General features: G+C 48.4%; 1 protein-coding gene across 2 annotated transcripts in view; it reads right to left on the reverse strand.

Moving 5' to 3' along the window:
* Positions 1–13,487, reverse strand: part of SHROOM3 (shroom family member 3) — a 217,144-nt gene that overhangs the window by 18,590 nt on the left and 185,067 nt on the right. For both annotated transcript variants that reach the window (XM_053404332.1, XM_053404331.1), the window contains 2 exons: positions 7,450–7,581; positions 506–3,827 (listed from right to left, as the gene is read on the reverse strand). In XM_053404332.1, the coding sequence (XP_053260307.1) occupies positions 506–3,827; positions 7,450–7,581 (3,454 nt within the window). The remainder of the gene's footprint in view (positions 1–505; positions 3,828–7,449; positions 7,582–13,487) is intronic.

A 13,487-nucleotide genomic window follows, 5' to 3' on the forward strand; every position in this document is an offset into this window, starting at 1 on the left:
AGGCCCATTATGCCCCAGGATCCAGAGCTCCATGCACCCAGGGGCTTCCAGATCTGCATGCGGTGCAATGGTTCAGTGCGTCTGGCTGTGAACCAGATGGTTGGTGGTTCGAGCCCACCCAGGGACAGCTGTGGGCAGGATTACTGTATTGCAGGGAGGGTTGGACTAGATGGCCCTTGGGGTCCCCTCCAACTCTACAATTTTATGGAGAGGTGGGAAGGGAAACCTCCATGCAAATGTGAAGATTCTCATAGAATGTAGAGGCTATTGTGGCTTTTATATCCACCAAATTCCACTGCACACGAGAACCTTTGCAATAATGGATTGAGCCCAACTAAGCTATGCTAATCGTAGACCCCCTGGAATTAATGCCTCCATGGTAGTCACACCCATTAATTTCAATGGGACCACAGTACTTTGAGCAGCACTAACAGTGTCTGCGCTCCAGCATAACCAGGGGGAATGAACAATAGAGGGACCAGGAAGTCCCATATCTTTTACATACCTGGCACATTTTATCCGCTGAGGGAGACGACCTGGATCGGATGTGCACGGCGACTGCCTGGTTGTCTGATCTCTCCAGCAAGTCCTCTGCAGAGGCCGACTTCCCGGGCTTCTTGTTGGGTGCCGACCTCTTCTCCAGAACTTGGTCATTAGCGTGGCATGGCTTGGTGCACACGTCAAGATCTGTCTGGGTGCTTTTGGTGAGCTCTGGGTCAGCTCTGCAATCCTGACGCCGGTCTGCTTTCAGCCAGCTGGGAAAGGAGCTGCTCCTGCTGCCGTGATCTGGGCTGGTCACCTTCCTGCCCTCAGGTCCGCTGGGATCGAAGCAGCCCGTGAGCCCAGGAGGAAGAGTGGCAAAGCCACGCCCTGCTCTAGAGACCGGCTCCAGGGATTCCCGGCGATGGCAAAGACTCTGGTCCTGGAGAGAATTCATGCTGGATGAAGATGAAAGAGAGTGTCCCTCTTGGGCACCTGTTTGCGTGTAAGAGGACTGAGAGCCCTCTTGCAGGAAGCTGGAGTCTTGGGATGCAGACGAGGGCCGCTTCCCAGTTTTGCGTTCAATGTAATCTGCCAGCGCGTTCTGCTGCAGCTGCTTCAGCTCCGGTTTGGAAAGATTGATGGTGGAGCACGCCTTGTTCTCCCTCTCAAATATCTTGCGGCGGTCAGCCACCGTGCTCTCTGGGAAAACAAACTGGAGGGCTTTCTTCTGGTGGGAGAAGGGCGACAGCTCGCCGTCAGACACACCCACTTCGTTCATCTTCTCCGGCTCAGAGTAAGATTTCTTTTTCTGGTCGGGGTTCAGGCGCCTCCTGCCCCCAATGCGTGCCACGTGCAGAGGCGCAGGAAGGCTTTCTTTGTTGGGATAATCCAGCTTGGTCTCTGTCGGTGTGATGCTGTGCCTCTCCTTTGGGGTATGGGGAGACGCAGCCATGCTCCTCATCCCAATATGTGCTGATGCCGGCCTTTGCACACTCCTTCTGCGCTCCTTCCCGCATTGAGGGCTGATGTTGAGGTCCTTGCGGCTGAAGGAGGTTGCCCTCAAAACCTTAGACTGGGCATCTTTGATGCTGTTCCTGTAAGCCCTGCTAAAGGGGAGGTCCAGCTGCGAGCCGTTCGAGTTCTGGGTGCTGCCCTTCCACAACAGCTCTCTCTCGCGCTCCTCTGACAACTGGAAAGCACTTCTGCTTTGGGGCAGCTGCCCAGCTGGTTTCGGTGGCTCGCTTTCAGAGGTCCCGGCCTGATGATAGATGCTGTGCCATCCTGGCATCGCCACGGCAGCACTTGCTGCCTCCATCTGCTGCTCTGCACCGTGCCAATTAGCCCTCTCTGGTCTGCCAGCCCCGCTCTCGCTCGGGCGCTGCATATATGCAGCCGGGTCTGAGCTCCTTGCGCTGGCCAGGCGGCTATGATCTCCAAGCAAGTGAAGATGCTCTTGAGAGTTCCGCCTCTTTCGGATGTCCTCAACATGGTTGAGGTTGGGCTTGCCTGAGCTGAAATTCTGGCTGAGACTGTTAGGGCTGAGACTCTGCAGCCACTGGCCGCCTTGTTCTCGCTGCTCTATCTTGCTGACCTTCTCCAGGACAGAGCACCGGGCCTTCCGAGAGTCCAGTTGCCCATACTGAGAGTTCTGGAGGTTGCTAGAACCCAGCTGGTGAATATTTAAATCTGACATCTTAGGGGCCATCGGAGAAGAGGGCTCCTTGTACTTTGGCTCCACCCCATGGAAATGCTCTGCGCTGGGAATGGTGTCCTGGTACCCTTCTAAGCTGTGCCACTCGCCATCCTGCCAGTGCCCAGGGATCTGCCCCTGACACATCTTATCCGCTTGGCTGCTGTAATTCACAACGTGCCACTTGGCACCAGAGTAGCTCTTGCACGGTGGTACCTCCTTCAGATCCGAGCTGTTCTGCAGCTTGCTGCTCTCTGGGATGTTTTGCAAGGAGGAAAAAGCGTGCTGCTTGGCCTTGCTGGGGTTCCACTGGTTTTGAGCTGTGGGATGCAGGTTTGCGTTCTTATCTTCCTTCTGCTCTCCTGCCCCGTACCCCTTTGAGTGGCAGAGGCCTTTGCTGTCAATCGCATCCCTCGGGTGAGGCAGGCGTGCCTGAGAGCTGTGGTTCGAGTGCTGTGAGTTTCTTGCACTTTCCTGGATCAAAGCTGTGGTCATATACGGTGGCGCTGACTCATCCTGCCTGGGAGACGCGGGGTAGGCTTCGGGGTGCATCCTGTACAAGACGAACTTTGCAGCCGCGTCTTCCACCTCCTGCTTCTTCCCTGGCGCGTACTCAGGCTGGTAGAAGATGGCAGCCTTGTTCGGCGGGCTTTGGTTTCCATTCTCATCCAAGCCAGCATGCTGCCTGCAGGCTGCAACATTTTCATACGAGGATGGAGAAGACGCAGGGGCGTGTGCGTACCCACTCTCTTTGGCAAGCGCTGGGTAAAGCATCCCGCTGTTGCTTGCGGAAGGGTGGGGAACCTGGGCAAAGTGGGGCTCAGGAGAAGGGACAGGGTAAACACCCGTGGGAAGCAAAGGCTGCCCTGGCTGAGCTGCCTGCGAGTAAACCTGTTTGGGCTTCATGGTGGGACTGCTCTCAGGGCTCTTCTCCATCACAGTGTGGAGCTGTCCTTCTAGGAATGCAGGTTTCTGGAGATGCCCTGGAGGAGGGGTGCCCTGGCCTAGGTGAGGCCAAGCGCTTTTGGGGTGAGTCCTGCAGGACTTCCTGTGTTCAAGGCTGGACCAGGAGCTGGGCCTCTCGTGGTGCCTGGTTGCTGCGTAACTGTCACTACGGGTCGGTGGCATGGGGGGCCCCTTCATATAGTGGCTATCGCTGTCAGACGAGCTCCGAGTCGGGAGGCCCTTGCTGTAGCCATGCAACCTGCTGTAGCCGTATCCTTTAGCCTGGGACTCACAGCTAGGCGAAAGAGCAGAGGACTTCACTTCGTATTCCTCCGAAACGCCTCGCTGGGCATTGTAGACAGTTTTAATGTACCTGATGTCAGCCTGCCTCATTCCCCCTTCTTGCGGTCTGCCCCGGGAATGGACGTTCTCCATGGAATAGGACCTCTCCTTGCAGAAGGTGGGCGCCAGGTATTCGGGAATGCTGGAGCTGGTTGAGAAAGAGCTGTAGGCGGAATCCCTCTTGCTGTGGAGATGGGCAAGCTGGTCAATACAATTGGTGGATTTGGCTGGCGAAAGGTGGCAGGGGTGATGGGTATACCCCGCAGGGGTATGGTCCAAACTCTCCATGCTTCCCCTAGAGCTGTACTGGTCAGGACTTCTTCTTAAATAGCCATGCTCATAGCCGGAGAGATCGCTTGTGGAGGAACTGGAGGTAGGAGCGAGAGAGAGAGAGAAGCGAAAACTTGTTAACATGAGAGCAAGAGAGAGTAGTACTGGCTTATAAAGGGACTCTGAGGGATATGTTTAGTTTTTAGAGGAAGAGACGAAAACCCATATTTGGGCCTTGTTCTGTTCTTAGTCTGCAGTCATCCTGGTTTGCTCGGAAGGACCGCTTGACATTGCAACACATGTCTCTTATTTATCACTAGGAAGGGAGGGGAAAAAATAGATGGGAGGCAGGTCGCAAGCAGGGGAGGCTTTGCAGGGAAGTCCAAGCATGTCTGCTCCACCCTCGCAATCCATCAAAGCGCCCTAAACGTCACCAGAATACCCAGACATCCACGAGTAAGAGAGAGAGAGAAAGAGGGTGAAAGGAAGAACAAGAGAGTAAGAGAAGCTTGAGGACGGAGAGGAATTTGCCCCCTCCTCCATGCCTCTCTCTCTCTCTCTCTCTCTTTTCGCTTCTTTTCTTTTTATGGAGGTGAAGGCTATACGCTGGCAGTGTTCCTGGAATCTCCCAACTGAACTGGAGACATTTTGTTTGCTGTGAGAAAACTAAACAGACATGACAGGGAAGGAGGCAATGAGGGATGGGGTGGAGATGGGACAGAGAGCAGCGGAACCACAACAGCTTCAATAAGTCCATGGCAAGAGCTTTTCATCACGGACCAAGCTGACAAAAAGTCAAAGGTTGCTCCAGAAAGGATATGACATAGCTATTTGTCTAGGAGGCTCAGTTGCAGACATGAACCCTCCAATTGTTGTTGCTACTTTGGAGGGGAGGAAGCTGGTTAGGTTGATTCCTTGACATTATTTTCCCTCATACAAGCTGATGAAGACGTGTAGGCCTTAAAACCAGCCTGGTTCACTGTCATTATTACTCAGCTACCCAGTGGCTCATGGTATCCCAGGTCCATGCTGAGACATTATTACTCAACATCAGCAAAATGGGATAATCCATTATTTACCTCAAAGGAAGGTGAATCCTTCACACTGACACAAGGAAGCTTAGGAACTACATTTCCCAGAGCGTCTGAATGCTGCTGTAAGTGCCAGCAATGGAGTTGAGACCTCAAGCCTGAGGCCTATGATTGCCACCTCATCCTTTCGGTTAAGAAATGGGGTGGCAGGGAGGACATGGGTAAACTGTGGGAGAGGAGGGGGAAATACAAAAATGGTTCTCTTCTGAATGATGCCCACACTCAGTCAGCAGTGGGCTTGGTTAATAGAGCTGGGTGTTTGAAATTCATTCATATATGGCAACCCACAGCCCCAGCCTGGCTCTGGCACAGTCAATTTCCCCTCAGCCCCATGACAGCATAAACTTGGCCTCCTCAAGCCACATTGCTCTGGCCACTGAAAACCCCTCAATTTCCTTATAAGCCCATCTGTCGTGTCTCCTGCTGTGACAATGGCAGGGCCTTGGGGAACCAAGAACTTGGTCACAAATTGCTGTTTGCTCCAATTCGGCAGTAAAGAGCGGGTTTGTGTGGGAAATACGCCAGGGGGGACGGGACAAAAGTGGTTGGATGTGAGAGTTTTAAAGCATGTGCTGATAAAGAACAGTGCAAAGGGTAAGTGTGGATGAGCCTTTAGTGTCCCAAGGCCCAACTGTCGCCTGGTTTGTGTTTTTCTCCTACTTGGCATAATCTTTTCTCATGGTACCTCCGAGCCTAAGGATAATATCCCCACCACATGGAAGCAAAAACATAAAGGCAAAAGGAAGGATGCTGCAAAGCAACTATCGAGGGACTGAGCTGTTTGCCACGTGAAGAAGAAGAAGTACAGTGGTACCTCGGGTTAAGTACTTAATTCGTTCTGGAGGTCTGTTCTTAACCTGAAACTGTTCCTAACCTGAGGTACCACTTTAGCTAATGGGGCCTCCCACTGCCGCCGGAGCACGATTTCTGTTCTCACCCTGAAGCAAAGTTCTTAACCCGCGGTACTATTTCTGAGTTAGCGGAGTCTGTAACTTGAAGCATATGTAACCTGAAGCATATGTAACCCGAGGTACCACTGTACAGAGAATGAGAAAGAACCAGATCACAGAGAATAAGGAGGAGGAGGAACGGTTTCAACAGAACTGGCCATTTTTCTGGTTTCATTTCCTCAGCCGCTTGTGCCGTTTGCTTTCCTTTTTAAACAATTGATCTCCCAATTTGACCACTCTGGCCCTCACCTATTACCAACAGATAGCGACAGAAGAAGGCTGGCAATCCGACCACTAGATGCCACTGGCGTTCTTCAGTGTTGAAACACCTGGAGCGATGGCTTCTATGCCAGCAGAGATGCGACAACAGAGAGGGCAGAAATCTGGAGCTTGGAACTCTATGAGCTAGGCCATAGCAAAGAATAATTTAAAAAAAAAGGAGCTCCCTGGGACGGAATGAATGCCGTTGCCAGATGATTTGTGTTGGGTGTCAAGGAGAGAAAGAGAACACACATCTCTGTTGGAATGGTTTCTTTTTTCGTTTCTTTTTGTAATCCTAGAGTTTCTTCCTGCTTTCCCATCCCATGCTTCCTTTGATCTCAATAAATTACTATTGGTGCCAGTATTTAGGTTTCACAGGGGTCCTGAAATTCCAGCGGCTAAGTTGGGGAGGAGGAAAAGCCACTGTGCTGATGCTGAGATTCGGAATCTGCTACAAAGATGTTCAAGGAGATTGAAAGACTGGGGATTTGTCTATACATAGAAAACATCACTAAGAACTTTCCAGTTGTGTTATGTTCCACCTTTCAGAACAGATACAGAAAAGTGGAAACACATTGGAGGGAACAGGCCGAAGCTCTATATGATCAGCTCCTTTAAAAAAGATATTTGTGTGCCAAGAAAAGCTGAATTCTGAAACCTGTATGTATTCTGCAAATGGAACAAACTTGCAAGGGATAGAGCATGGGTAGGAAAACTAAGGCCCAGGGGCCGGATCCGGCCCGATCGCCTTCTAAATCCGGCCCGCAGACGGTCCAGGAATCAGCGTGTTTTTACATGAGTAGAATGTCTCCTTTTATTTAAAATGCATCTCTGGGTTATTTGTGGGGCATAGGAATTCGTTCATCCCCCCCCCTTTCAAAATATAGTCCGGCCCCCCACAAGGTCTGAGGGACAGAGGACTGGCCCCCTGCTGAAAAAGTTTGCTGACCCCTGGGATAGAGCAAGCAGAACAGACAATGCAAAAGAAGCGAATGCATGAAATCTGAATAATGTGTAAAGGCTACAGAATTCAGAATTTTGATTTTTTTCCTCTTTTTTTTTAGTGCAGAGCCTATAGAATTCTACAATCAGCAGGGAAATTTGGGCAAAGTTCGCTGCTTGATAAGTCCCCTGCTCCACCACTGCAGCCGCACAGCTTTTGCAAAAATGGCTGAGGGTACCTGCCTGTTCAACCTGATACACCATTGTTTCAGATCCATAAAGGTAGCGCAGCACCTGGCAGAGAAAGCTCAGCAGCTTTTAAAAGACTGTGAGGTGAATGCAGATTACTGCTGAGGATTATGCTTTGAGGGTGGAGCATAAATTGTTCTCTTCCTGGAATGGGAAGCACACAACACACCACCAATCCTCAGATACAGGGTTGTTGTTGTTTTGGCCAAAATGCTGTGAGGCTTACCTGGAATGGTAGGCTTGATGCCAAGGAGTGCCAATCATGCCAGGAGATATTTGCATCATGCTGAGATCGGGCTGGTTCTCTATGAACTTGGCAGAATGCCAGGAGTGCGGTCGGCCCACAGGGTCGCTTCGTCTGGGAAAAGAACAAAAAGGGGTAAAATAATTAGAGACAAAAACTTGCTCAGATACCCTGACAGGTGGAGCAGGAGCAATATGATTATTATTTAGCATTTATTCTGTGCCAGCAGCGTGACCCTGTCAAAAATACAAACACGTCATGGTCTCTGCTCCCTAATGTTTATTACATTCTGCTCTGGTGCTATGCATCAGTGTGTTCCACTGAGACCATCCTGTTGAAAAACACACTAACCATTTCATTGGGCCTGGTGCAAGAGGATACCCTAAACGTCAAAAATGTCATTAGATTAATCCTGAGGCTTTGGTGGCAACCTTAAGAGGAATGTGGCTTGGAACCTACTAGAGAGCCTTGCTTCAAACAAGGATACAGAATCTGTTTCAATCTGACGGCCGCATTCAATCCTGCACAACCCTCTGGGGGCCACGTGCAAGTGGTGGACCAAGTGCAAATCTTGCCTTTGTGCAGTAGGCTAGTTTCTGCACATGTTCTCACACCCTTCTCTTCATCCAGAGAAGCAAGAGGACTTATCAGAGTTGATAGTACATTGTTGTTGTTGTTGTTGTTAAGTCATTTAGTCGTGTCCGACTCTTCGTGACCCCATGGACCAGAGCACGACAGGCACTCCTGTCTTCCACTGCCTCCCGCAGTTTGGTCAAACTCATGCTGGTAGCTTTGAGAACACTGTCCAACCATCTCGTCCTCTGTCGTCCCCTTCTCCTTGTGCCCTCCATCTTTCCCAACATCAGGGTCTTTTCCAGGGAGTCTTCTCTTCTCATGAGGTGGCCAAAGTCTTGGAGCCTCAGCTTCACGATCTGTCCTTGCAGTGAGCACTCAGGGCTGATTTCCTTAAGAATGGATACGTTTGATCTTCTTGCAGTCCATAGGACTCTCAAGAGTCTCCTCCAGGGCCATAATTCAAAAGCATCAATTCTTCGGCGATCAGCCTTCTTTATGGTCCAGCTCTCACTTCCATACATCACTACTGGGGAAACCATAGCTTTAACTATACGGACCTTTGTCGGCACAGCAATGTCTCTGCTTTTTAAGATGCTTTCTAGGTTTGTCATTGCTTTTCTCCCAAGAAGCAGGCGTCTTTTAATTTCATGACTGCTGTCACCATCTGAAGTGATCATGGAGCCCAAGAAAGTAGAATTTCTCACTGCCTCCATTTCTTCCCATTCTATTTGCCAGGAGGTGATTACAGCCAGGTAAAAACACTCTCACAGAGGGTGCAAACAAGGGGCAGTAGGGAGTGTGCAGATCTGTAAATCACGCAGTCCAAAGTTGGAGTTTAACTCATTATTTGCAAAAACACAATCTCCACATACTTGGCTGAGCTCAGCGCACCAAGCCTTTGGCATGCAGGCAACTCTCCGCAAGCCATGGGAGCCCGGCACGGGAACTCCCGCGGGCTCCCAAGGCTTGCAGACAGCTTCCTGAAGCCTGGAGAGCGAGAGGGGTCGGTGCGCACCGACCCCACTCACTCTACAGGCTTCAGCGAAAGCCTGCATTCGTCCCATAGGACGCACACACATTTCCCCTTCATTTTTGGAGGGGAAAAGGTGCGTCCTATGGGACGAAAAATATGGTATATGGTTAAAAACTAAGCAAACTTGAAGTGGCTTTCATTTTTGCAGGCTGGGCCTGAAAAAGTCGCAGACTAGGAAGGGGAAGCATTTTCACTGCCTCTACTGGTGGCTTCTAACCCTGCTCAGTTTCTTAACATCTCACTGTTGCAGTGTGATTCCTAAACAGTGTGGGTTGTGAGAGAATTGCATTCATATAATGAGCATAAAAGAGGGTGCCTGTTGTCCCTCTGAGTGATTTACTGATCTGGGTCATTATTTGTCAGGCCAGCCTCTACTGGGTGTGGGTAATTTCTCTGCACGAAGAATCATGCATTCCCTCCCAAAGAACAAATACCACAGTTGTCTGCTTTCGGAGGCAACAGACACAGTTCACTGACTCATGCAGAAACTCAGTGACTGTTTCATTTTTCTGAAGGTAGGTAGCTCTTACTCGTAAGATACTCCCAAGTGTCACCTGTTTCAGTTATAAGAATGAGAAGGATGCACCAACAGCTTTTATCTGTTTAATTTTCCATCCAAACTATTGTTATCCACGTCCAGAAAGAATTGCAGTGATTGAGAGGGAAGATATAAATACTTTGCATAGTAAACATGCCTTCTAGCTGGGAAACAGAGCCCAAGTCTTTGGGTTTCATGAGCCTTTTTGAATACCACCAAAAGAATGAGATTCTCTTACTCCTCACCACCCGCCTCTGTTGACAGAATCATATTAGTAAGGGGTGAAGGTTCTTAAGAGGAGCTGCACAAATTAAATATCATATATTTAATTTGCCTTTCAGACAGAGGCCCCTTGCAGCCTCCTTTGCCAAGAAAACAAGGAAACTGAATGCCGTAGGCTAGGAGGCAGACAGAATGGGATTTAACTCAGCAATTCACAGCCTGATCTTCAGAGAGACCCTCAAGATGTCTCCACGCAGCACACAGAGAGGCCAGAGGGATTTAAAGATTTCTTTGTAGTTCTGGTCGAATCAAAACCTAGGACATTCTCATTTCTTGCTTGAGAAAGCACATTGTCTGACAGAAATAAAACACCCTCCCCCTCGAAGCAGCCAGCAACTGGCTTCTGAGAGCTGCCTTGCCAGGGTTTGGTTTTATTTTATTTTTTAAAGCCTGCAATATTTTTAAAGCACTTCAGCCAAACAGCCCCAGAACAAAGTAATCCAGTAAATAATTAAGCTGTGGACCTGAACCAAGAGACAAGTATAAATAGCTGTGGGGCAAAGCTTTGCATTGTGTCTATAGCCTACCTCTGTTCGGAAAATGTGGATTAAGTGTCATGCGATGAGTGCTGCGATTTCCAAACAGGCCAGAACTTCCTCCTGTTGCAAAGGTTTGAACTGTGTTTGTCTGAACAGGTGTGGCGTTGTTTGGTCTTCGGTGGATTGGAGAGGAGGAAAACGTAGGCAGTTCTACCTGGTAGTCAACAGAAACCTCTCGTTGACTTCAAAATGGCAGATCTGCATGTAACCAGTCCTCAGCTATTGCCCTTCAACTGCATAAGCAGAATTGGGGTGAAGGGTAAATGGGAGAAAGAGGAAAGTAAAATGATGCTCTCAGAATACAGGCCCCTATGTATGGGGCATATCAGTTAGCAAACCCAAATTCAATCCTGTTTGGTTTCAAGGATTAGAATAAACCACAGTCCCCTCACCTGTATGCAACAGGAAACTGTGGTTTAGTCCAACGTGGAAGTGGAAACATTTATGGTCCTCCTCACCACCACAAATGAGGACAGCGGAAGGGAAGCACACAAGACCAAGGCTTGCTTTGGCTCTTCTGCAGAAATCTAACCATGGTTTGGAACAGAGCATAATCCGAACTAATAATCTAGATCTCAGGTGGGGAACCTGTAGCTCTTCAAGTAATGAAGAGTTTCCTCACCCTTGATCTAGATATCAGCTCTATAGAATTGCCAGATTTTATATTTTCAAAAATGGGCAATTGGCTGTTGTGTGTTTCTTCACCCCAGCATTCCTAGATGTAACCTAAAACCTGTCCAGCACGTAGGAGAAACTAATCTATTAAGTCTGCTAGTGCTTTCCACATCCCGGTTGCATACACATACATTTAAAGCACATGACTTCACCATAAAGGAATTGTGGGAACTGTAGTTTACCCCTCACAGTTCCAATTCCCAGCACCCTTAACAAACTACATTTCCCTGAATTCGGGGGGGGGGGAGCCATGTGCTTCAAATTTATATTGTAAACTGCCCTCTGACCCTCAGAGAAGGGCGGTGTGGAAATTTTAATAATAATAATAATAATAATAATAATAATAATAATAATAATATGTAAGATGTGTGTACACAGTCTTATGACTGAGACCAGTGTGAACTTCATTTCCTTAGTACCATGGCAGCTTTATTTGTTCTGCCTCTACAGTACTCAACCAAGTGAAGAGCCAGTGTGGTGTAGTGGTTAAGAGCGGTAGACTCGTAATCTGGTGAATCGGGTTTGCTTCCCCGCTCCTCCACATGCAGCTGCTGGGTGACCTTGGGCTAGTCACACTTCTCTGAAGTCTCTCAGCCCCACTCACCTCACAGAGTGTTTGTTGTGGGGGAGGAAGGGAAAGGAGAATGTTAGTTGCTTTGAGACTCCTTTGGGTAGTGATAAAGCGGGATATCAAATCCAAACTCCTCCTCCTCCTCTTCTTCTTCTTCTTCTTCTTCTTCTTCTTCTTCTTCTTCTTCTTCTTTAGAGAACTCAAAAGCTTGCTGTGGGTATTTGGGGGCATTTTGAATGGCCTAATAATGGTATTGCCCTAGTATGGATTTTTGGAGCCTGAACACTGTGTTTCAGTGCCGTGGCAAAACTGTGGTGAAACTGAATCAAATGCTGGTGCATAAAGTGAGCAACTGAATCACAGAACAGAAGTGACCAGGGCACAAGTTTGTCCCAGGGCACCTGTGATGCACACAGATTAAGCAGGACCAACTAATCTGCCACAATGACTCTTTTTCTTCTTCTTTTCACGTTAGGAAAACCAGCAGCAATATAAACAACTATGCCGTGAAATTTCATTCTTTTCTCATGCACGAAGTGGTTAATGCAAATTAACAGAAGTGGAAGGAAAGCTAAACCGAAGACAACCTATGTTTATTAAGTAGATTCTATGCTGTAACAGAATGTACCTTCCTGCAGAGCCACATCAACAATAGCAAACACAGACTCTGGGCCAAGTTAATCAACACACTCCAGCTGAGTTGATTTGCTTTGCACACATCAGTTAGATATAGACACACACTCCTCTCTCTCTCTCTCTCTCTCTCTCTCTCTCTCTCTCTCTCTCTGTGTGTGTGTGTGTGTGTGTGTGTGTAGAGACAGTCTTTCTCTTTCTCTCTCTCTTGCTCTCCAAAGAAATATTTAGGAGTCAGATAACCGTTCTGATCTACTGAAAATCACCCTAAGGTATACACCCTGATCTATCTTTTGCCCACCGCAGCTCTAATTTATAAAATGGCTAGTATTGCTTCTGAACAACTTGACCCAAGGGAAGCTGCATGCAAGGTGACACTTCTGGTCTGGCAGCTGTCCTTCTCAGCATGAACTGGGAAGACACCTCAGAGGCCTCTGTTAATACTACATCCCCGGATTAAGGTCTTGGGACCTGGGGTGAAGACTTCAAGGTCAAAGGTGGAAGGTGTGCATGTACCCAAGAGCATTTTTCACACTTAAGATACTGCTGTTTCCCACACTGGTTTGCTTGACCGCTTGCTTTTGAATATGAGTGCTAAATGCAGAGCAGAAAGCAGATTCGCCATATTTAAATCCAATGGGTATTATCTAGCCAAGGCAGCAATTGCATTCCATTTGTAAAAGCAGCAAATGGGAGAGTAAAAAAAGCAACCCCATTTAAGCATCTTGTGTGAAAGTGACCATACATCCTAATCTCTAGCTGTGTTCACTCAGAACTGCGGCAAGGCTAGGGAAGTAAGTCCTTCTGAGATCAGCAGGCTTCCTCCTGAGTAAATGAATTTATGGAGCAGGCATATTTTCACCCACGTCTCCCTGTTCTGGATTGCAAATGTTGGCAGATATGAAGTTGCCTTGTGACATTCATCAACACTTTTGACAGCAAAACTCTGGCCAAAGCAATATCAAATGAGCTTGGTATTTGGCCCTAGGCGGTTTCCTCCTGTTCCTTGTTGCTTATCTTGTTTTTTCTTGGATTAGCATACTCAACAGCAAAGCTTCCTAGAAACTCCAGTTCTTGCATCACTTTGAGACACAAAACCTCAGTTTCCCTAACCCATCTGAGAGGTCTGGAGGTAGGCATTTGATGCATGGAAAAACACACACACACAACCCT

Source organism: Podarcis raffonei, chromosome 9 (genome assembly GCF_027172205.1).
Source record: "Podarcis raffonei isolate rPodRaf1 chromosome 9, rPodRaf1.pri, whole genome shotgun sequence".
NCBI lineage: Eukaryota > Metazoa > Chordata > Lepidosauria > Squamata > Lacertidae > Podarcis > Podarcis raffonei.